Genomic DNA, 25133 nt, shown 5'->3' with positions numbered 1-25133 from the left:
GTAAGGTTGCATCTTTCTGCATCTCCTGTCGGATTAGGCAAAGCTTCTCATCCAAAGTAGGCAATTTCTCCATGCATAACTGTGTTTGGGCCTCGATTTCTCTGATAGGGGCTGATGGTGCATTGTCAGGGCCAATGGATCAGGACAATGCGTCGGCAATGGCAAGGTCTCGTCCCGGGGTGTATATTGGGGCAAAATCATACCTTCGCAGCTTCATCATGATGCGCTGCAGACGAGTTGTCATGTCATTTAGATCCTTGTCTATGATATGGATCAACGGTCTGTGGTCGGTTTCCACTATGAACGTGGGCAGGCCGTACACATAGTCATGGAACTTCAGAATCCCAGTGAGGAGTTCCCCACGGTAGGCTATTGCAGAAAATATGGAGGCATGGGATTCAGGGTGATTTAGCAGTTTGGATCAGAAATTGGCTAGCTGGAAGAAGATAAAGGGTGGTGGTTGATGGGAAATGTTCAGACTGGAGTCCAGTTACTAATGGTGTACCACAAGGATCTGTTTTGGGGCCACTGCTGTTTATCATTTTTATAAATGACCTGGAGGAGGGCGTAGAAGGATGGGTGAGTAAATTTGCAGATGACACTAAAGTCGGTGGAGTTGTTGACAGTGCGGAAGGATGTTACAAGTTACAGAGGGATATAGATAAGCTGCATAGCTGGGCTGAGAGGTGGCAAATGGAGTTTAATGCAGAAAAGTATGAGGTGATTCATTTTGGAAGGAATAACAGGAAGACAGAGTACTGGGCTAATGGTAAGATTCTTGGTAGTGTGGATGAGCAGAGAGATCTCGGTGTCCATGTACATAGATCCCTGAAAGTTGCCACCCAGGTTGAGAGGGTTGTTAAAAGCGTACGGTGTCTTAGCTTTTATTCTTAGAGCGATTGAGTCTCTGAGCCATGAGGTCATGTTGCAGTTGTACAAAACTCTTGTGCGGCCGCATTTGGAGTATTGGGTGCAATTCTGGTCATCGCATTATAGGAAGGATGAAGCATTGGAAAGGGTGCAGAGGTGATGTACCAGAATGTTGCCTGGTATGGAGGGAAGATCTTATGAGGGAAGGCTGAGGGACTTGAAGCTGTTTTTATTGGAGAGAAGAAGGTTAAGAGGTGACTTAATTGAGGCATACAAGATGATCAGAGGATTAGATAGGGTGGACAGTGAGAGCCTTTTTCCTCAGATGGCGATGTCTAGCACGAGGGGACATAGCTTTAAATTGAGGGGAGATAGGTGTAGGACAGATGTCAGAGGTAGGTTCTTTACTTAGAGAGTAGTAAGGGCGTGGAATGCCCTGCCTGCAACAGTAGTGGACTCGCCAACACTAAGGGCATTCAAATGGTCATTGGTTAAAAATATGGATGATAAGGGAATAGTGTAGATGGGCTTTAGAGTGGTTTCACAGGTCAGCGCAACATCGAGGGCCGAAAGGCCTGTATTGCGCTGTAATGCTCAATGTTCTATGAGTCCGAGACATTCTTTTTCGACCTGTGCATGTCTGCACTCAGTTGGGGTCATGGCCCTGGACGAGTATGCTCCGGGATCCAGTCAGACTGGTCGTCCTGTTGGAGGAGAACAACACCAATCCCGTCCTGGCTGGCGTCAGTGGAGATCTTGGTGGGTCTGGTTGCATCAAAGAAAGGGAAGGTCGGTGCCCTCGTTAGTTGCTGTTTGCGGTCCACCCATTCATTTTGGTGACGTTGTGTCCACTCAAACGCAGTGGTCTTTCGTAGGAGATTGCGTAAAGCTGTCGTCCGTGCGGACAGGTTTGGGATGAACCTGCCGAGGAAGTTGACGAAGCCCAGAAATCGTAGCACCGCCTTCTCGTCGTGTGGCGTCTTCGTGGTCCAGATTGCAGCGATTTTCACCTCATCAGGGCTGACACCCTGAGATGATATGGTCTCACCCAAAAAGGTTACAGGCTCCTTCGCAAATGTGCATTTTGCCTGGTTCAGTTTCAAACCGTATTTATGAATCTTCTGAAACACCTTCTTCAGACGACAGAGGTGTTTTTCTTCAGTGGTGGACCAGACGATGATGTCATCCACATAGACTCTAACACCCTCGATGCCCTCGGTCATTTGCTCCATTATCCTGTGGAAAATCTCTGACGCAGAGATAATGCCAAAGGGCATGCGATTGAAGCAGAAACGTCTAAATGGCCAGGGATAAGAGCAAGGCTATCTTCCTGGCATCAGACGCTGAGGTTAGATCCTTAGCTTCTAGATTTATTTTGAACTGTTGTATCAAAAGTTTCCGATTGGAATGCATATTACCAGTGTTCTGGAGCAGGCGTGGAGGTTGGATTGGGTCCATCGTGCCGATTGGTGTCTGAAGGGTCCGAATGCTGCGAGGCCTTCTGCGGTCGAATGTCTGGTTTAAGTCCACTTCTCTTGCTGTTGTCTAGCTAGCTTGCTGAAATCACACCTGGTGCCATATGTTATTCTCTAAGTCTGAATGAAGACTGAGGACTTACAGTTAACACAAGCTCTTTATTCAAAGGGGCCGTTCTGCTTCCAGAGCTCAACTAGATGTAAAACAGTCAAGAGATATGACCAATGAGACTAAGGTAAACTGCCTATGCTGAGCAGTCTCTGTGTGCTGCTGCTCCCTGTGCTTCTGAAAGAGGCAGATCCTACCTTGGGCTCGACCCTTTATACCCGTCCCCGATGCTGCCCTCTGGTGGTGCTGTGACTGTTACATCTGTGCTGCAGTCCCTGTATGTGCCGATGTATGTACAGATGTACAGATCACTACACATATCACCCACATCCCTGGTCAAATTGCATAAATAGTTTAATACTGTGAGATTGAATTTATCATTTACATAAAAAAATTTTCCCTTGTACCTCCTCCATTTTTGTAAGCCAGGTAAGGGAATCTCCAGACATTGCCGTAACCCACAGCGTAACCAATCATTGAGAGCAAGTAGTCTGTCTTCGAGGACCAGTTGCCGCGCTCCACATTCTCGTCACTTTCATCCACATGGTCATTGGTGAACGCCTGGAGGGAAAGAGAGGAAATGGCTGACTCAAAAATTAGACTTTCTCAGATTGGAACTCAAACAGAAAACAGCTTTGACCCACGGCAGAAATATGTGCGATTTCACCACCACGTTGTGATCTGAACGTGCTGGTTAAAAACGAGAATGACCAAAATCGAGATTCATGCTGGGTGCGAATCAGTTTGCCGTCTAACTGGCCCACTCCTGGTGACGAGTTCCGGATCTCGCCCAAACGTGACAAGCATATTATTAGCCCCAATTAATTTCCATCTCATTAGTGGAATTGAAGTCAATGGCCTCCCGGGAATTAACTGATTCCCCAGCAAGAAATTACGCAGGCATTGCATAGTCCTCCTTTTTAAAAACGTGAAGCTGGCACAATGGCTGCTGAAGGGAACTGAGGAAGTGAGGAGCCATTTCCATTTTCCGGCAGGAAGCTCAAGGGCACCGGAGCTGCTGCCCAGTGCTTAGGCGGCTGGAGGTGGGGGTGGGAGAACCGACAGGGAGGTTGGGCTCGTTCGGACCCCTCAGGGGGTTGGGATCATTCGGGGGCTGAAGTGTTGCATTGCGGTGGCACCCCTGGCTGGGGGTGGGTGAGGGACTTTGTGTCTGTGAGGCCTTCAAGCCATCTTTAAATATTGTGGATATCCATAACAGGGGCAACAACAGCTACAGTCTGTCTGTCCTACCAGTCTCTTCCAGAACAGAGTCTTATTCTTGGGTGAAGATTTTTATCCCGGAACTGCCCCAATTTGTTATGGGCCAGGGTTTAGAGAACCAGAAAGTGTATCATGGAGTTCACCTGACCCACAACTTTTAATAGATTGTGGTATAGGGAGCACATGGCCCACTCTGTAGGTGTGGTAGAGCAGAAATGGAGAAGTATTTTTTTAATCAAAACAGTGTTTATTCTAAGAAGTCAAGTTAACCTTTTTAAAACATACAGTGAACATCTCAGCAACCATTAATTCAAATACAATCCCTAAAGAATACAACACTTAGTAATCCTTAAGCTGTTCTTTTAACATCCATACGACTTAAAACACCTTTTACCAGAAGCACATCAGGTTAAAGTCACTACTGTTATTAGTTTCAAATCACCAGGATCAATTTACAGTCTTTAGATTACAGAGAGTGACTCTAATACACCTTCTGGCTGTGACTGCAGCTATCCAGCTCTGAAAACGAAACTAAAACACACCCTGCAGCAAACAGCCTAAAACGAAAGTAAAAAGCTGACTGACAGCCCAGCTCCACCCACTCACTGACATCACTGCAGTAATAAACACCCATTTCGTAAAGTTACGTTCACTACAGATATTTATATACACACCCATTTATAAACACCCATTTCTTAAAAGTACTCTCACATGACACCTCCCACCAAGAAAAAATAAATAAACCATCAACTTCAAGATGGTTTCATTTTTCACATTTTCACTATCCTTTCAGAAATGCACACAGTAAATATACTATTTAGTTTCAAAAAAACAACACACGCAAGCAGGTATAATAATATCGTCCATTTGTTTTCATTCTTCTTCCTCCAACTGAAATCCGTCTCAATTGACAGACTCTTTGACCAAGAAGGTCTCTGCATGATTCGTCCATTACTCAAGCCTCGGAATTTCCCTTCAAAGTCAGATACTTTTGTTCAATCTGATCAGAGTCTTTTGTAATCCTTCAGCACAGGAGCATTGTTTATCAGAGCTTTCAGGCAGTCAAATGCCTGTTGAAAGTTCGCTGTCCACTGAAATTTTTCGACGTTTCTTCTGCAAGTCCATCAGTGGAGAAATCAAGCTACAAAACCTTTGCATAAATGTTCGATCAAATCCACTCATGCCAAGAAATAGCATTATTTCCCTTTGTCTCGAGGGTATTGAAAACTCTCCCATAACTTTTGTTTTCACATCCCGTGTGACCATTCGACCCTGTCCGATTGAATGGCCAAGAAAAGTGACTTGGGCTTTTCCAAATTCATTTTTGGCTAGGTTTACCACCAAACCCGCCTCCTGAAGTTGATCGAATAACTCCATCAGATGTTTTAAATGTTCTTTCCAAGTCTGGCTGAAAATTGCTAGATCGTCGATGTATACCGCACAATTGGGTAATCCTGAAACAACTTTTTTCGTTAACCGTTGAAATGCGGTTGGGGCGTTTTTCATGGGGCGTTTTTGAATTGGTATATACCATCTGGAGTCACAAAAGCTGAAATCTCCTTCGCCCTTTTGAATAAAGGTACCTGCCAGTAACCTTTAAGTAAATCCAGTTTGTAAATAAAAGCTGATTGTCCTACTTTCTCAATGCAATCCTCCAACTGTGGGATAGGATAAGAGTCCATTCTTGTAACTGCATTAACATTTCTATAGTCCACACACAATCGTTGGGTACCATCCAGTTTGGGTACCATCACTATGGGTGAGCTCCATTGGCTGCAACCCACTTCAATTATGCTATTTTGAAGCATACTCTCAATCTCTTTGATTGTGCCAATTTTAAAGGGTTAAGTCTGTATGGATGTTGTTTGATTGGAACAGCATATCCCACATCAACATCAACATCATGTAGAGCCATTTTAGTACTTCCCAATTTATCTCCGCAAATATGTCCATGTGATATCAATAACTCTTTCATGTCAGTCCATTTTTCCTCTGGAAGGTAACTCAAAAATCTATCCCAAATTTTAAGATCATTCTCGTTTTCCAATTTAATTTGAGGAATGTCAAAGTCACAGTCATCTGTATTTGGTTCATCACTTTGAGTTAGAATCATTAAAATCTCCTCCTGTTTTTCTCCTTCCCTTTCAAAGTACCTTTTAAGCATATTCACGTGACACACCCAGTGAGTTTTCCTTCTACCTGATGTTTTTACCACATAATTCACCTCACTCAACTTCCTTTCAATCTTATAAGATCCACAAAACCTTGCTTTTAAAGGTTCACCTACCATTGGTAAAAACACTAAAACTTTATCTCGACTGGCAAAACTACGACCTTTGGATTTCTTGTCCGCTACCCATTTCATCACATTTTGTGCAACATTTAAATGTTGTCTAGCCAAATGACCTGATCTATTTAATCGTTCCATAAAATTTGACATGGAATCCAATAACGTAAGTTCCGATTTCTCACTCAGCAATTTTTCTTAAATTAATTTAAGTGGTCCTCTTACCTCATGACCAAAAATAAGTTCAAAAGGACTGAATTTGGTTGATTCATTAGGTGCATCCCTAATTGCAAACAGTACGAATGGAATTCCTTTATCCCGATCCTCTGGATAATCTTGACAGTAAGCCCTCAACATTGTCTTTAATGTCTGGTGCCACATTTCTAACGCTCCCTGCGATTCTTGATTTAAATTGTTTTATTCCTAAGCTATCCATAACTTCTTCGAATAACCATGAGGTAAAATTTGATCCTTGATTCGATTGTATTTCTGCGGGTAGTCCATAATTCGTAAAATATTTAAGTAACTCCTCCATAATCTGTTTAGCTGTAATATTATGTACTGGAATGGTCTCTGGAAACCTGATAGACATATCCATTTTAGTCAAAAGATATTGATTCCCACTTTTTGTTTGCGGAAGCGGTCCTACCCAATCAATTAGGGCCCTTGTAAAAGGTTCCTCAAATGCTGGAATGGGTATTAAGGGCACTGGTTTTATCACTGCTTGACATTTTCCTATCACTTGACATGTGTGACATTATTAACCAAATTTAACAACATCTTTATGTCCAATAAAAATGTTTTTGGATTTCAGCTTGAGTTTTCCTTATTCCCAAATGACCTCCCACTGGTACCTCAAGTGCAACTCGCAACACCTCCTTTCTACACCCTACCGGCAATACTACTTGATGAACTTCTCCCCACTTTTCATCCACCTGCATGTGTAAATGTCTCCATTTTCTCATCAAGACATCACTTTTACGGTAATGGCACTCTGGTATTCACGCAGCTTCCTCTTCCATGTATGCTTTCTGATACATCCATTTTATTTCTGCATCTTTCTGTTGTAACTCTGCCAATTTTCCTGAACTAAAAATATCCGCCTCATCCTCCACCTGTTCTTATTCTTTTTCAACCATCTGAACAAAAATGGTTTCTGATAATTGCACTTCAACGTCATCTTCGCTCTTTGATTTCTCCTCTTGTCTTAACCTGTGACTTTGCGACCTTGTTACTACACAATCCGGAAAAATCCCAGGATATTCCCAGGATTTGGGCAGCACGGTAGCATGGTGGTTAGCATAAATGCTTCACAGCTCCAGGGTCCCAGGTTCAGTTCCCGGCTGGGTCACTGTCTGTGCGGAGTCTGCACGTCCTCCACGTGTGTGCGTGGGTTTCCTCCGGGTGCTCCGGTTTCCTCCCACAGTCCAAAGATGTGCGGGTTAGGTGGATTGGCCATGCTAAATTGCCCGTAGTGTCCTAAAAAGTAAGGTTAAGGGGGGGGTTGTTGGGTTACGGGTATAGGGTGGATACGTGGGTTTGAGTAGGGTGATCATTGCTCGGCACAACACCGAGGGCCGAAGGGCCTGTTCTGTGCTGTACTGTTCTATGTTCTATGTTCTATATTTGTCCTTCAACACTTCAGTTTTCTGATTTTCCACTGGCTTATCAACCACAGTAGGCATAACTCCCACTTGCGATCCAGCTGTATCATTACCCAAGATAAAGTGTATTCCTGGACAATGTAGTTTCTCTATTATTCCTCCTACCACTTCACCACTCTTCACAGGACTTTCCAACCTTACCTTATATAATTGTACAGAACTCCTCCCACCCTGAATTCCACATATTACCACCTTTTCTAGCAATATTCTTCCTACACTACGTAACTCCTCACCTCTTACCATTAAAGATTGACTAGCTCCCGTATCTCTTAAAATTGTGACTTCTTTACCTGCTCCTCCTGATAAACATGAGTGAAGTTTACCCACACAAGTAAATTCTTGAAAGAGATCTGGCACCTTCTTATCAATCATCTCTTGATCAGGCTGTACAATCTTTTGCACCTCCTTCGCTTCACTTGGGCTTCCCTTTACCACTTTAACAAACCCTGTTTTACCACATCAGCCTTCCCAGTTCTTTTCTTCAATCACCAACACTGTGACTTTCCATGGCCTAGTTTATCACAGTGAAAACATTTGAAACTTTTCATGTCTCTTCCACCCTCCTGGATTTCCTTGTTAATCTGAGGTACACTCTCCTGATTATCTCCCATCAGATCACCTTTACCTTTACCACTTGAGTATTTCTCATGTCCCCAGTTTCTATCCCTCACAGGCTGAAACTGATGTCGGAAATTAAGCTTTGATTTATGAACTAATTCATAATCATCTGCCATTTCTGCTGCTAACCTTGCAGTTTTAATCCTCTGCTCTTCCACACGAGTTCTCACTACATCAGGAATTGAATTTTTAACGTCCTCCAAAAGTATAATTTCTCTGAGAGCTTCATATGTTTGGTCTATTTTCAAAGCACTTCTCCACCTATCAAAATTACTCTGTTTGATCCTTTCAAGCTCCATGTATGTTTGACCAAATTCTTTCCTTAAATTTCTAAACCTTTGTCTGTTAGCTTCAGGCACTAGTTCATATGTACCTAAGATGGATTTTTTCTCCTCCTCATACGTCTCAGATACCTCCTCCGGTAGTGATGAAAACACTTCACTAGCCCTACCTACCAGTTTGTTTGAATCAGAAATACCCACATATCCTGTGGTCATTTCATTTGTTCAGCTACCTTCTCAAATGAAATGAAAAAGGCTTCTATCTCTTTCTCGTCAAACTTTGGCAATGCTTGGACATATTTAAATAGATTCCCACCAAGCCTTCGACTATGACACTCTTTCTCACTCACCACATCACTATCCACCAATGTACGTTTCCCTTTACGTCTGCCAATTTTAACTGACTGTAATGTTTCATGGCCATTTTCTGAAGTTCAAACTATCTCTCTTTATCTTTTTCCCTGATCGGTATCTCCCTTTCTCATTCTTTTTATTCTGCTAGGGCTATTCTTTCTGTTTTTTCTTTCTCCTCTCTCTTTTTCCTCTCTCTCTTTCTCTTTCGTTTTACTCTCACTCGCTTTCGTATTCAAGCTTCTTTAATTCTTTCTCATGTTCCATTTGTGAAAGTTGTAACTGAATTTTTGCCATTTCCAATGAGTCAACCTGCATCTCATGCCACTTTAAATGCTTAGCCACGCCATAATTACCTTGCCTTTTCGCATTTTGTCAGGTCATGTTAACTGCAATTTATTTGCCAAATCTAACAGTTCGCTTTTAGCCTCTGTCCGTAAGGTACTGCGTGTGACCGTCTCCACCCCCAAAACCTTCAGAGCCTCTGAAAGATCCATTGTCTACAACATACTCCCTACTTAAACTAAAATACCACACCTGAAAAGTAACCACAATATGCTCACCCCTCACTGTCTTTAAGTTCACAAAGCCAATCCAATAGAGAGACTTTTATCCCGGAACAGCCCCAATTTGTTATGGGCCAGGGTTTAGAGAACCAGAAAGTGTATCATGGAGTTCACCTGACCCACAACTTTTAATAGAGTGTGGGATGGGGAGCACACAGCCCACTCTACAGGTGTGGTAGAGCAGAAATGGAAAAGTATTTTTTAAATCAAAATAATGTTTATTATATGAACTCAAGTTAACCTTTTTAAAACATAAAGTGAACATCTCAACAACGATTAATTCAAATACAATCCCAAAGAACACAACACTAAGTAATCCTTTAAGCTTGCCTTTTAACATCCATAAGACTTAAAACACATTTTACCAGAAGCACATCAGGTTGAAGTCACTACTGTTATTAGTTTTAAGTCAACAGGATTGATTTACAGTTTTTAGATTGCAGAGAGAGACTCTAATACACCTTCTGGCTGTAACTGCTCATATCCAGCTCTGAAAACGAAACTAAAATATACCCATAGCAAACAGCCTAAAATGAAAGTAAAAAGCTGACAGATAGCCCAGCTCCACCCCCTCTCTGACATCACTGCAGTAATAAACACCCATTTCTTAAAGGTACTCTCACTACAGATATTTATATACACACCCATTTATACACATCCATTTCTAAAAAAATACTCTCACATGACAAATTCAACTTCTATTGACTGTGAGCAGCTATTAGCTTCACAGCTGAAGGCTATTGCTTATGGGGAATTAGCCTTGTTAGCTGTGAGAGCACTTCACAGCTGCAGGTTGTGTTTGCTGGTTGCTCCTGCTAGTGGCTGTATATGCCTGGAGGCTACTGTTACTGTTTCCTTCCTTTTCTGTAGACAGAAAGAAATGAAATGAAATGAAATGAAATGAAATGACTATGGTTTCAAAGATACCTGGGTTCTGGAACACCAGGCACAGGGGGATGTATGAGTCCAGAAGGCAATCTGGTTTGAAGTTGGAAGACACTACAGGACTTGTTCCAAATGGGCTACCTGTTGAAAAAATGCTTTCAGATTGCTGCTGCTTTTGTTGCTAGTGTGGTGAGAGCTGCATGTAACTGGCACGTCACCATGGTTTACACATGCTGGAAATCAAGGATGCTCAACTGCACCTTGAGCACAGGTGGAATATGTGAATGCCAGTATTTGGTTCCGGTGAGATTGGGCCGTGTGGGAGGGCCTGCACAGCTGTGACTCTTGGATGGAGAATGGCACTGATAGTTGGATCAGATAATACATTGACGGACAGATCATTTCTGTGACAATGTTCCTGATAGGATAACACATTTTCAGGCTTATCCACCGATTCCATTGAGGAACTATCGGGTGTTTATGAAACAAAATATTCTCAAGTGGCATCTCATGAACACACGTGGCATGTGTCGGACGATGATCAGTACATCGCATTTCAACACAGCGTCAGGATGGCCGAGCGGTCTAAGGCGCTGCGTTCAGGCCGCAGTCTCCTCTTGAGGCGTGGGTTCGAATCCCACCCCTGATATAGAGTACATCGCATTTCAATCACATTTTGCACCCTGCTCTCTAGAAGTGTCAGCACCATAGAGGCAGCAGCCAACAATCAAACACTCAAGAGCTGGGCTTCAGCACTGGAGATACCCTCACGACCAAAGGCTGAGTGTGTAGATCCGGGAGGGCACCTTAACATGGTCTACCCGTCAAAGGTCTGGGGGCTCCTGATGTGGACGGGGTAAGTGTGCAAAGTAGGTTCTCCAGCATAACTGGCTCAGTGGATGGCATCTGAGAGAAGGCAGGGAACATAAGGGCGAGGGAGGCATGGGGGATTTGAGCGTTTGAGCGTCCTGGGTGGAAGCCCGAACTGATTTTCGGTCTTTCTCCTTCTCCAATTCCGTAAAGTTATAAAATTATGGCAGGTGTTTTCAGTCCCATATTGGAAGAGGTTCCACGACTTGAATGTTCAACTCAAGTGTGACCACCAGCTCCAGATCATGCACATGACAGCTACACACTTGGAGACTCGGATATCCCTGGAGACTTCAAGGACCAGCCCAGGATGACAGGTTGGCTCTCAGGGAATAAAGGGTACCCTCTGAGGTCCTCGGTGAGAACGTCAGTGTGAAGGTTGGACACCGAGGTGCAGACCAGATATAATGAAGCCCATGTTGTCACCCATGCTGTCTAATGTCCAGTTCATTTTACTGCTCAAAATGCAGTTCCGATGCCTGAGCTGCTCTGGGGGGTGTCCTGCAGTACTCTCCCCAGAGGGCTTCTCCCTTTGTCGTGATCTACTGAGCCCTCCACAAGACATGCTGGCAGAGGAGGAGAAGGAAATGCAGGATTGTCTGTGGAGGTAGAGGATGTGGACCAGGAGTGGATGACAAGCCCAGGGAGTCCCAGGGAGGACTCACAGGAAGAACTGGAGGATAGAGGACATGCCATGGCAAGATTCTAGCATGTCAGGAGGACAAGGGAAGCCCACAACCTCACCAGATTCTCATAAGATGAGGATTTGTCATTATCTCACCCACTCTCCCCTCCAGTCCCTCCTTGCCCCAAACCCTCCTCCACCTCAATTCAATCTTCCCCCCCAATCCACCCCATACCCGTCCTTCCCCCCCCTCCTAAACCCACCTCTTTCCATCACCCCCCACTCCCACATTCCCTGCACCCTCTTCGTGCCTCCCCCTCCCCGACTATCTGTTTCAACCTCCAAAGGTCTATGCAACATCACTCCAGGGCCTGTGCTGCGACTGTCAGCGGGTCAATATACAAGGGAGGAGAGTGATGATAACTAGCTGTGAGGTCAGTTCTGCTGCTCCTCAGTTGATGCCAAATTCTGACTCCTGTCGTTCTGCTGACAGCGTGCTCACACCTATCCTCTGAAAGGGGTCAGCAAGCGGGAGGACAAGAGGGGGTAGGAGTTCAAGCAGGTTGATTATTAAGATTTACGTGACAGAGACTTCATCTGTATCAGCTGTAAGATGTTTTAAAAGTGACCATTTGCCATTTCCAATCCCCCCAGCGACAGATAGTGACCCCCTCGCCCCACTAGTCCCCTCCAGTGCCCACTCAGTGATATTTTCCCTTCTTGCTCTTTCGTGGTCTACTGCTATGTGTGGGTATGTCCCCAGAATGCACATCAGAGCTGGAGGTAGTCTGCTGCTTTCTGTGTCCTGTGGCCTTTGATTTTTTTTTTATAAATTTAGATTACCCAATTATTTTTTCCAATTAAGGGGCAATTTAGTGTGGCCAACCCACCTACTCTGCACATTTTTGGGTTGTGGGGGCGAAACCCACGCAGACACGGGGAGAATGTGCAAACTCCACACGGACAGTGACCCAGAGCCGGGATCGAACCTGGGACCTCAGCGCCGTGAGGCGGTTGTGCTAACCACTAGGCCACTGTGCTGCCCCTGTGGCCTTTGATGCCCTTGACCGATGTCCTCTTGGATCTGGCCAATTTATCGGTGTGACTGGTGTCACCTTGTCACCCTGTTCTGCCACTGCCCTTGAGATGTGCCGATGTCAGTAGGACTGGAGACTGTCATCGTCTGCTTGGTGGCAGGCACCAGGTTGGCCTCCAGCGTTTCCTCCACCCTGTCAGTTCCCCGATGGCCCTTGGGGTCTTGATGGGGTGAAGGGGCAGCTAGGTTGAACGCCAGAGGCCTCGGATTAATTTGCCGCTGACAGGCCTGGTGTGTCCATATTGTCTACACCGTGATATCGAGGCCCGAAGCAATGGTCCTCAGTGACTGGGCCATGCTCTGCAGTGCCTCGTTAATGTCCACCTGTGCCTGGGATTGGAACATGACGTCGAAGCCCTCAGCTATGGCTGACACGGACTAAGCCCAGCCTTGACCACCAGCACTCAAGGTGCTGACGTTGTGCGGCAGGCTTTCCACTGTGGTTGCTACCAAAGTAGTTTTGGCCTCTGTTGGCATCATCTCCAACGCATGTAGTCTTTGGACTCCTCCAATCGGCCTCGCACTTGGTGGAATGTCGCTGATAACCCCTCCTGAATGTCATGGCTGTTTCCTATCATGGGCATCAGCTCTGTGATATCTTTTTCCAGGTCTCGGCATCTGACTGTCACCCACCTGTTTCTAGGATCCAGCAGACCTCCGACTGCTTTCTCCCTGCCATATTCCTGCCTTCACCTGATGTACATCAGCTACTGTGTGGTGCTCATCAGATTGTGCCCCAGAGGTCTGTCCTCAAATGTCACCCACCGAGGTGTGTGTCTCTGCGCTGGTGGAAAGTGGGGGGGTGATAGCTGTGATGTGTCGATGGTAGTCGCCTCCGAATTCTCCTCAGAGGTGGTCTCTTGTGTGGAGGGGGTGGGAAAACCATCAGGTGGAGATCCTGAGAGACAATGGACATGTGAGAGGGAAGGATAATTTTGTCTGACATGAACAACTCAATTGAGAGAGGTCAACTAGGTTAAGGGGAAATGGAATCTCACCTCTCTGGCTCAGGCCAACCTTGCTGTCGGTGACTGCTCTGTCCCAGGTCAACCCCGCGCTCTCCAAGGCCGATCCTCATGGCAGGTGGGGACTCAGATCCCTGGGACTCCGGCCTGCACCTTGCCCCTTTCCCTCTTATTGTGGGCTATCTTCTCCTGTGGGGAAAAAGGGAGGGCATTGAAAGACACATACTTGATGGGTCGGGGGGAATCTATAGCAGGTGGCATGTTTGGGCACCGCACCTGGACATGAAAGGGTTATGCTGGTTGGTGCATGGAGACGCTGAGGAACGAGTGCAAAGATCAGATGAGGGGTGGGTGCGAGATGTTAGCCAGTGATTTGTGGGGTGAGGGAGTTGGGGTTTGGGATTTGTGGGGTGGCAGATCGAGCTGATTCCAGGAGAGAGGTGGTAACTTACCCTTGCAGCTCGGTGGGGGTCACTGGTCTTCTACTGACATTGGACGGAGGTCCAAGTGGTCATTAGAATTAGAATTAGAATTAGAACAGTACAGCACAGAACAGGGCCTTCGGCCCTCAATGTTGTGCCGAGCAATGATCACCCTACTCAAGCCCACGTATCCACCCTATACCCGTAACCCAACAACCCCCATTAACATTATTTTTTAGGACACTAAGGGCAATTTAGCCTGGCCAATCCACCTAACCCGCACATCTTTGGACTGTGGGAGGAAACCGGAGCACCCGGTGGAAACCCACGCACACACGGGGAGGACGTGCAGACTCCGCACAGACAGCGACCCAGCCGGGAATCGAACCTGGGACCCTGGAGCTGTGAAGCATTGATGCTAACCACCATGCTACCGTGCTGCCCAAGCAGGTCATGCTGCCTGATCTGACATCCACTGCTGCTGCCTCCCAGCCAGTATTGGTAACCCTGCTGCTGGTCCTCAGACTGCCTTGGGAGAACAGAATGTCCAGCCTCGCTTACACAGTGTCGAGAAGCCTAGCAGGTTGGCACCTCCAATGCAAGGAGCAGGTCTGCGTGCTGCCACCCTTGTATGTAGAATGTGACTGAATGCTGAGGGTGCCTGTAAAAGCAGCTCCCCCTTGTTAGCAGCGAGACTCTGAGGTGTGAGTCTATTGAAACAGACAATGCGACAACCAATAATGACGAGAAGCCCTTGGAAGTTCTTTTTTGGCACTAGGTGCATTTAAGTGCTTCCTCGAACTCAACAGTTTTTTCACCAGGAAATTACTCTTTCACATTCAGAAGCCAACCACTTACCCCAATCTCGCCACTGCGGTCATCGATAAACATCCCGCCAATGGCGCCCATAATGACATTTATTAATGTTTCTGTTAAATCGCGCCCAAAATATGTTGTTGTCCATTTAATAGCAATCAGTTGGTAGTTTGAAAACACCCTGAAGCTCCCAGAGGAACTCTGCAATTCACAACAATCAAATCCCTGTTGTATTCTCTATTCTGCTTGACCTGGATGGCTCGGGTGCATAAATAAATTGAATAAAGAACACAAAGCTTTGTTAACAAACAAAATTATAAATTTATTACAATACTAACTGAGATTCGATCACATTCCTTAAGTTAAATGTTTCTCTTTTAAACTATGCTATCCCTAACTATCAGACTTTCTCAAGTAGAACTGCTCTCTCTCTCATGCCTTACTATCCAATCCCCGAATCCCCTAAGTCATATGATGTATATATGACTGTTCTGTGGTTCCCTCTCGTGGAAAGAGGCATTTTCATTAACTTGTTCACTCTTTATATCCCAGTCAATATCCATATCATTACACTCCCCAAATCATCAGCTCCGCTCAGAGTTTGACATGCGTTTACTGTCATGTTTCGATAGTATACTCACCGTGTCGCATGAAGGGTGTGTTTGATGGTCATTCTGTGAGAATTCAGGTAAAGCTAATTCTCTCCCTTGCATTTTTGGATGATGACCGATTTTTCAACTGGTTCAGGAGTTGTCTGTGAATCTGAAGGAGGACACTTTTGCCCAAAGGTCCTTCAGCTTCCAGCTGATCGAGTTCTCTGGTTAAGGATGTGACCTTAGCGAGGCTCATCGGGCCAGGCCAATCAGACTTAGAACATAGAACAGTACAGCACAGAACAGGCCCTTCGGCCCTCGATGTTGTGCCGAGCCATGATCACCCTACTCAACCCACGTATCCACCCTATACCCGTAACCCAACAACCCCCCCTTAACCTTACTTTTATTAGGACACTACGGGCAATTTAGCATGGCCAATCCACCTAACCCACACATCTTTGGACTGTGGGAGGAAACCGGAGCACCCGGAGGAAACCCACGCACACAGGGGGAGGACGTGCAGACTCCACACAGACAGTGACCCAGCCGGGAATCGAACCTGGGACCCTGGAGCTGTGAAGCATTTATGCTAACTACCATGCTACCCTGCTGCCCCAACTCACTTCCCGTTAGTCTCGTGGATCATGAGCTTCCCCGCTGACAGGTGGAGCTCTCTTATCAGCAGGAGAGCAAATTAGGACAGAAAACTCCGGCCTGAGTTTGGGCTGGGTGTAGATATTCCCTTTCGCGACCAGTGTGCACAGAGTCTTCATTCTAGGTCAGTAAACGTTTTGATGCATTTTGCTCCTGTTTGGTCGCTTCCTCGAATTCAACATTTTCTCACCAGGAAATTACTCTTTCACAGCCAGAAGCCAATCCCTTATTCCATTCAGAAACTCTAATTACTTAAGGTCTGACAGTGTTCAAGGTTCTTTAGTATTATTGCTGTTAATTATTCAAAATGTACACTAATCATTCTTCTTGAAGTTTAAGTGCACATTTTCAGATTATTCAATAGTGAAGTGCAGTGACTCCACACCTTCAGCTTTGAACATAGTGACAATTTAAACGGGACAGCATCAAGTGAACCTAAACCAAGACGTTGTTCAAGGATAGAAGAACTTTGAATATGTTCAGTTTAAAAAATGAAGAAATCTGTTCCAATGCTCGAATCAGAACAGTTATGCTTCATCTCCCTGAGTTCATTTTTGCAAATAGAAATATAAATAATTTTTTTTGTTGTTGAAGTTAGACAGAGACTACAACTGGTACTTTGTGGCCCCCAAACAAAAGCAAATGAAGTTGGGTTTGATCAAAAAAAAACACATGGTCACATGGCTGCTGACCATTGTTACTGACACAGGAAAGGGTGGATCTTGAACCCCACACGCTCATGTTTAGAAGTCGAAGTGGGCATGTATTAGTTTTTGGATTTTTCATGGGCGTGGCCACTAAATGACGCTTCCTGAATGAATGTCTGAGCCATGGATTGGAGGCAGGAAGGGTATTAAAGGTGAATACAAATGGTGTTGACGCCTTTATAGTTGATCGTAAAATGTTATAGCTTGAGCTATATCCATGTTTTCTGAAGTGAGTGATGACAGTGCTGTGTTTGGAAAATATGAATAACCCTTAAATAATATGATGGCTTGGTTGTTACAGCTGACAACTGGAAAGCAGCCAAATGGAAGAACAGCATTGTAACAGTAGAAAAGAACATCGTCAGGTGCATTGGAATAGGCTATCCATTGCATACAATACTATTCTACATTGTACAATATTGAAAGGTCAGAGCAGTGTGAGATTCAGAGCTAATTATTTAATGTTTCCGATTGGTGCAATTCATTCTTTGTCGATCAAGGCTATCCATCTAGGATGTTTTAAAAAGTTGATAACAGCATTTGGCTTGTCTTCACAGACACGAATAGATTTGAAGTGCCAAATTTGTTTATTCAGTTGTACTAATGATTGATGATTTGGCTACCTTAAACACACTAGTAGGTTCTGAAGTGCAATATTTCTTTATTCAGTTGAACTGGGGAATGTATAATATATGATTTGGTTGTCTTCAATTACACTAATCGGACCTGAAGCGCAAGAAATTTAACTGTCTTGGGAATATAGTTTTATGGATTTAACAGATATTTGGGTTTCTGAAGAGATTAATGTTTTTTCAAGAGTTTATACAAGGGATATGAGTTTATTGTCCCTGTGAGGTGGGGTACCCCCCTATTACAGGGGTTCTCATGGGGGGTCCGGCATTACAGGGGTCCCTGAGGAGCATTCCCCTATTACAGGGGTCCCTGTGGGTTATCTCCCTATTACAGGGGTCCATGTCAGGTCCGTACTTTGGTATAGGGTGCACCCAGGCAATCTGGTGATGGGGGGGCTGCCGTGCAGTCCGGGAGAGTGGTGGTTGTGACCAATCTGCAGTCCGGGGGGGTTGTTGTTCATTTGTGGTGGGGGTAGCTGGCCATGGGACTCCGCTATCGGGCTCCCCACTCAAGATGGCGGCCGAATATCGGAATTCCCTGGGAACCCCTCATATTGATGGGACCCCCTGTATAAACTTTTGAAAAAATATTAGTCTCTTCAGAAACCCAGATAACTGTCAAATCCAGAAACCCATATTCCCATGACAGCTACATTTTTTTGTGCTTCAGAACCCACTCGTGTCATTGAAGGGAACCAAATCATGGCCGGGATTCTCCGATGCCGCGGCCAATTTCTGATGATGGCGTCAAAAGTGATGCGAGCTACTTCGGAGCCAACGGGATGCCAGGCCCAAGTATTTACTCCATCCTAAAGGGCTAGTACGGCGCGGGACTGGTGTTGCCGCACCATTTCTCGAAAGCCGGCACGGCACGCAATGCGTGCCACGGCCGGCGTGAGTCTGCGCATGCGCGTAGGTTCCCGTCTCCGCTCCGGCCACCGGGCACTATGGCCGAGCCCTTCAGGGGCGGAGGAACATAGGCCCCCCACGGAATTAGCCCGCCTGCCAATCGGTAGGCCCCGATCGCGGGCCAGGCCACACTGGAGGCTCCCCCCGGAGTCAAATCCACCTGCCCCCCACCCCCTATCAGGACGGCCCCCGCAGCCAGAACTCTGAGGTCCCGCCGGGTGGGAACATACGTAACCCTCGCTGGCGGGACTCGGCCAAACTCAGCAGGCACTCGGCCCGTTGAGACGCAGAGAATCGCCGGGGGGGCCGCTTTCAATGGCCCCCAACCGGTGTGGCGCTGACCCTGCGGGCGCCAGAGAATCGGCAGCCCAGCGTCGGAGCGGCGTGGCGATTCTCCGACCCGTCGCGGGGTCGGAGAATCCCGGCTCATATATCCTACATTCCTCTGGACAACTGAAAAAGAAATATTGCACTTCAGAACCTACTGGTGTGTTTCAGGTAGCCAAGCCATCAATAATCCATTCATCACTGATTGTCTTTAAGAGAGATCGAGAGGTTCTTGATTAATAAGGGAATCAGGGTTCATGGGGAGAAGTCAGGAGAATGGGGATGAGAAAATATCATCCATGATTGAATGGCGGAGCAGACTCGATGGGCTGAGTGGCCTAATTCTGCTCCTATGTCTGATGGTCTTATGCTCTTATCAGGACAACTGTGGGCTAATTTTGTCGGTGGGCGGGCTAATTCCGAGGGGAGCCTGTGTTCCTCCGCGCTGGGACCCTGCAGGGCTCCGCCACAGTGGGCCACACGGTTGCACAAGTGGATAGCACTGCAGCTTCACAGCACCAGGGTACCAGGTTCAATTCCCCGCTGGGTCACTGCCTGTGCGGAGTCAGCACATTCTCCCCGTGTCTGCATGGGTTTACTCTGGGTTCTCTGCTTTCCTCCCACAGTCCAAAGACATGCAGGTTAGGTGGATTGGCCATGCTAAATTGCCCTGAGTGTCCAAAATGGTTAGGAGGAGTTATTGGGTTTCGGGGATAGGGTGGAAGTGAGGGCTTAAGTGGGTCGATGAAGACTCGATGGGCCAAATGGCCTCCTTCTGCACTGTATGTTCTATGTATGTTCTATGTTCTAAACAAATTTGGCATTTTAAATCTATTAGTGCCTGTGAAGACAGCCAAATGCTGTTAACCTGCTTCACAAGCAAAAGTGGAGCGTAAAACTAGTGCAATTCAGCTCCTGCGTGAAAACCCTGGGCGAGGTTCTCCGTTTCCCGATGTTGATTTTGCAATCGGCGATCGGGCGGAGAATCCATTTTTACGATGGAATCGGGGGAGGCGCCTGTTTTAAGCAGCTTTCAGGTACTCTGCCCCCTCCAAAACGGCAGTTACGACGGCGTGGACACTCTGCTGGACGCTCCCCTGGTTTGACACTTTCCCGGATCATTTCAGTCATGAATACTGTGGATGAGATTGGATGAGTTTACTGCACATCGGAACATATATTTGGTGATGGACAACGTAAAACTTATAACTGGCAGTTACCATTATATGGTGCCCACCATGAATTTGTCCCTTTAATACTGTCCGCTTTGAGTGGTGTAGTTGAAAACTCATGCTTTTGAGCTCAGTTTGAGTTTCTTGTAATTTGATCAAACCACGTTAAATCTATCACGTGCAGTGCAGTGTCACAAATGACAGAAAAGATTTCTACACATTGGCCTGGATCTTCCCTGAATTGACATTCACCATCAAGTTACCGGGGGGCGGCACTGCAGCGCAATTGTTAGCACTGCTGCCTCACGGCGTCAAAGACCCAGGTTCAATCTCTGCCCCAGGTCACTGTCCATGTCGGGTTTTCACATTCTCCCAGTGTCTGTGTGGGTCTCACCCCCAAACCCCAAAAATGTGCAGGTTAGGTGGATTGGCCACACTAAATTGCCCCTTACTTGGAGAAAAAAAAGGGTTGGGCACTTTAAATAGAAAATCATCGATTTGCTGCTCTGCTCAAACTCCATTGCATCACCGTAGCATTAGGTGGAATATTTGGCACGCTCCTATTTTTACATCATGTGCTGTCATATGGTAAATGTAAAGTTCCAATGTGTGTTCGTTTGAAAATCAATAGTTTGAGTGTAACCCATGCATCAAAGCTCAATTCAAGCTATATTCTTTGTAATTAAACGCTAAAATGCTAATTTGTGCTAACACTGAGCTATGAAGCAATTTTGCAGTAATTTAGAAGGCATTTGAAAAAAACTAAATCAGTTACTGCATTATTAGAAACCAGGCAGCTCAGCAAAATAAAGAGCCTTAATTGTGAGGGAATTAAATGCTAAGTAATTATCAATTGATGTATTCGAAAGGCTGGTAATTTTACCTCAACATAAAGTTTATAATATTTAATGTTTTATATCACTTACTTGATTTTAAGCACACTAAAATCACGTTAACTGTAAAATGCTGACTTTCTAGGCAGTTTGGAAAGAGAAGGTGGACGCTCTTGGAACCTCAATGGACTTCATGGATTACATTAAGGCTGCCCCACCATGCCCACAACTATATCCTGCCCCTGCGGCTTTCCGCACCACCCTGACACGCCAAGGAATTCCTCCCTTCACTGGCCACATTCCCAACTTACCACAACCCAAACCAAACCACCCCCAAATTAGGGACTCAACCCACGCAACCCCACAACAATCCACGGGCCTGGCACAACACGCCCCAAAACTACAGACATGAAAAGAACCCCCCCTCCTTACCTGCGAACCCGCCAGCCCATGTACACAACGCCCCCCCCCCAACTAAATCCCACCCCTCTGACCTGTGGATGTGAATGACCCCAATCCCGTTTCATCTGACAACGCCCCCATCGACACAACACTCCTATGACCCGTGAAGCAGACCTGAAACCCCCTCCCATTAACCCGGCGACCCAACCTAACCCCCTTATCCCAACCCACAGACCCCCTCATCCCAACCCACAGACCCATCCCTTAAACCCACCCTGACCTCCGAACTCCCACTCACGACAACCAAAACCTACCCACCAATCCGTGGCCCTCCACAGGCCGTCTGAATCCCAACACCCACCCCCACCTTTCCCAGCATACTAACCTGGACCTCAGATGTCCTCTTCTCCCAACCTTTGACCCCTCATCCTCCGATTGCCCCTGGCCCCCTGAACACCAACCCCCTCCAACCTCCCTTCCCTGATCATTTTCTATCCACGTACCTTCTTCCTGGGCCCTTTAAACTGAGCTGCTTTACAGAGACAAGTACAGTAAAGAAGGGGCACACCCCTTCTTGAATCCACCAGAGCTGCAATGTGCTGGGGCATGTGAGGACTCTTTCGATGCAGGCCTGAAGCAGGTCTGGCCATTTTCAATGCGGTTTTCAAGACCAGCATTAAAATCTCCTAATTCCTGTAGACCATCTATTACCGATGCTAGCCGGAAGCTGTGGCCCACTGCTACATACGTGTATGGAACTGATAAAATTGAACGTGAAAGTGGTTATCTACTAGGCCTAGATCTTGTAATGATAACCTTGCCTGGCGGTTTCTTCAATTTCTCACAATGACCTTGGGATTGCCAATCTTGGACATTGTTCCTGGTTGGATTTTGGATCTTTGTTTCAAGATTAGGTGGGAGAAGCTGAAGTTGCTCTCCTTAGAGCAGAGAATTGAGAAGAGATTTGATAGAGGTGCACAAGAATATAACAGGCTTAAATAAGGTAGCAAGGAAACGCTGTACCTATGAGCTGATGGTGCACCGACTCAGAAGCACAAGTTTTAGGGGCTGGATTTTTACAGAATGTAATAATAAGTGCTGTTTAACACAGGGCTAAATCGCTAACTTTGAAAGCAGACGAAGATAGGCCAGCAGCATGGTTCGATTCCCGTAGCAGCCTCCCCGAACAGGCGCCGGAATGTGGCGACTAGGGGCTTGTCACAGTAACTTCATTTGAAGCCTACTTGTGACAATAAGCGATTTACATTTACAATGGATTGTTGGCACAAGTAGACTTCAATGAAATTACTGAGAAAAGCCCTGAGTCACCACATTCCGACGCCTGTTTGGGGAGGCCGGGACGGTGAACCCATGCCTCCAGAATTTTTGGGTCACTGAGCCTACATGACAAGTGGAGTTTTCTTTCAATACAATCGCCCTTATTGAGCCAGCAATGAACTCAGTGCCCAATTATTAGAGCCGAGCGAGTTCCCAGTTGCACCCCACCCAATTTCCCATTACAAGTCGGACTCTGAAAGTGTTAGTATCCAGGGCTGTCACTCTGAGACAGGATTTTAAAACTGAGCCCACACTGTTCCTCATAGAATCATAGAATCATAGAATTTACAGGGCAGAAGGAAGCCATTCAGCCCATCGAGTCTGTACTAGCCCTTGGAAAGGCACCCTAAACAAGCCCATACATCTACCCTCACCCCATAACCAAATAACCTATTTGGACACTAAGGGCAAGGCCAAGCCACCTAACCTGCCCATGTTTGAACTGTGGGAGGAAACCGGAGGACCTGGAGGAAACCCATGCACACACGGGGAGAACCAGCAGACTCCGCACAGACAGTGACCCGAGTCGGGAATCGAACCTGGGACCCTTGAGCAGTGCAGAAACTGTGCTAACCACTGTGCCAGCATTGTTTTATGCAGTGAATAGCAATGAGTTGGAATGTGTTGCCCACAAAGGTGCTGGAAAGAGAGACAAGCAATGTTTGTTTCCAAAAGGAAATTGGTTCAGCCCTTGAGGAAGCTTCTCCCGGCCCTTGGGAGGTGGATAGGGCTCACAGAGCACTTGCGAAGAAGCCGTGAATGGGCGATACCCCGAGGGCTATTGTGGTGAGATTCCACAGTTCTCGGATAAGGATCGTATTCTGCAGTGGGCCAAGCAGACACGGAGCTGTAAATGGGACAATAGTGTCCTATGGGTTTACCAAGACCTGGGCATGGAGGTGGGCAGGAGGAGAGCAGGCTTCAATCAGATCAGGGCGATCCTTTTCAAGAAAAAGGTGAAGTTTGGACTGTTATACCCAGCCTGTCTCTGGGTCACGCATGAGGATCAGCACTTTTACTTTGAGTCGCCTGAGGATGCATTGATCTTTCCAAGAAAGAAAGGGCTGACGGAGGACTGAGAACTTTTGAACTCAGCTGCATCATTCGTGTTTCTGTTTTCTCTGTTTTTATAAAAAGTTTCTCATTTTGCTTGGAATCAGCAGTAGAGCTGGGTGAGTTTAGGTTTTCATTTGCACTGTTGTGGGGTGGTGGTGTGCTAGATTTGATCTTGGTTGTTTTCTGTTGGGCAATTGTATGGGGATTGTGTGATATTGGAGTTTGCTTGCATGAGCGTGGGGGAGGGTGGGGTGGGAACAATAGGTGGGAGACTATCTGGCGCCGGGGATGGTGGCCACCAAGCTAGCTGGGTGAGCTAGCTCTCGGAAGTGCAGTGGGGGGTGTGTATATGTTTGGTCTCGGAAAGGGATTGGGTTACAGGGTGTTGTTGCTGGGGGGGGGGGGGGGGGGATAGGGGGTGAATGTTCTGCTGGTGAGGGAGGGACTTGGGCTAAGGGACAGAGAGGAGGCCTGGGACAGGGGCTTCCTGGGGATTAAATGGGTCAGTCAAAAGGGCATGTGTGTTCGCGCATTTTAGAGGATTGAAGGCAGGCGTGGTAATGTTGCAGGACACATACCTTAAAGTAATGGACCATGTTAGACTGAGGGAAGGCTGGGTCAGCTAGGCATTTTACTCGGGATAGATTCAAAGACTAGAGGGTCCTGATCCTGATCAATAAGTGGGTGTTGTTTGAGGCAGGTAGAACAGTCTCGGACGTGGGAGATCGGTATATTATGGTCAGTGGGAAACTGGGGGGGGGGGGGGGGGTGCAGGTGGTATTAGTGAATGTATATATGCCAAATTGGGATGGTGTGGAGTTTATAAAGAGGATTCTGGGAAAGATACCGACCTGGACACGCAAAGGTTGGTCATGGGAGGGGACTTCAATATAGTTATGGACCTAGGCTTAGACCGGTCAAGCTCAAAAATGGGCAGGGTACCAGCAATGGCAAAAGAACTAAGAGGGTTCATGGAGATTTGGGCAGCTGAGGGCAAAGGAGTTCTACTTTTACTCACACGTGCATAAAGTGTACTCCCGGATTGATTTCTTTATTTTGAGCAGGGTCTTACTGGCTGGGATAGTGGACATGGGGTATTCGGCGATTACAATCTCAGACCGTGCACTGCACTGGGTTGACCTGCAGGTTAGTAAAGACAGTAATCAGCGCCCGCACTGGAGGTTAGATGTGGGACTTTTGGCGGATGAAGGGGTGTCCGAGCGGCTGAGAAAATGCATTCAGAACTACCTTCAGGTCAATGACACGGGGGAAACTTCGACAGCGGTGGTTTGGGAAGCACTGAAAGCGGTGGTAAGGGGGGAGCTGATCTCGATCTGGGCTCATAGGGAGTAGGTTGACAGGGCAGAGATGGACAGACTGGTAAAG

The 25133-nt window shown here is 46.4% G+C and overlaps 1 protein-coding gene and 1 non-coding gene across 2 annotated transcripts in view; one reads left to right on the top strand and one right to left on the bottom strand.

Moving 5' to 3' along the window:
* LOC119951975 (sodium- and chloride-dependent neutral and basic amino acid transporter B(0+)-like) overlaps window positions 1–2964 on the bottom strand; it is a 56237-nt gene extending 53273 nt beyond the window's left edge. Inside the window, exon 1 of the mRNA XM_038775411.1 lies at window positions 2862–2964. Within this exon, the coding sequence (XP_038631339.1) occupies window positions 2862–2931 (70 nt within the window). The 5' untranslated portion in view covers window positions 2932–2964. The remainder of the gene's footprint in view (window positions 1–2861) is intronic.
* A 7929-nt stretch (window positions 2965–10893) lies between these two features.
* On the top strand, window positions 10894–10976 carry trnal-cag. Its single transcript has one exon. It is a non-coding gene; the product is annotated as a tRNA-Leu (tRNA).
* The last annotated feature ends 14157 nt before the right edge of the window (window positions 10977–25133 follow it).

This window comes from Scyliorhinus canicula, chromosome 17, assembly GCF_902713615.1.
Source record: "Scyliorhinus canicula chromosome 17, sScyCan1.1, whole genome shotgun sequence".
Lineage (NCBI taxonomy): Eukaryota > Metazoa > Chordata > Chondrichthyes > Carcharhiniformes > Scyliorhinidae > Scyliorhinus > Scyliorhinus canicula.
Note: the sequence above shows the minus strand (reverse complement) of the source record. Positions and strands in the feature narration are given on the sequence as shown.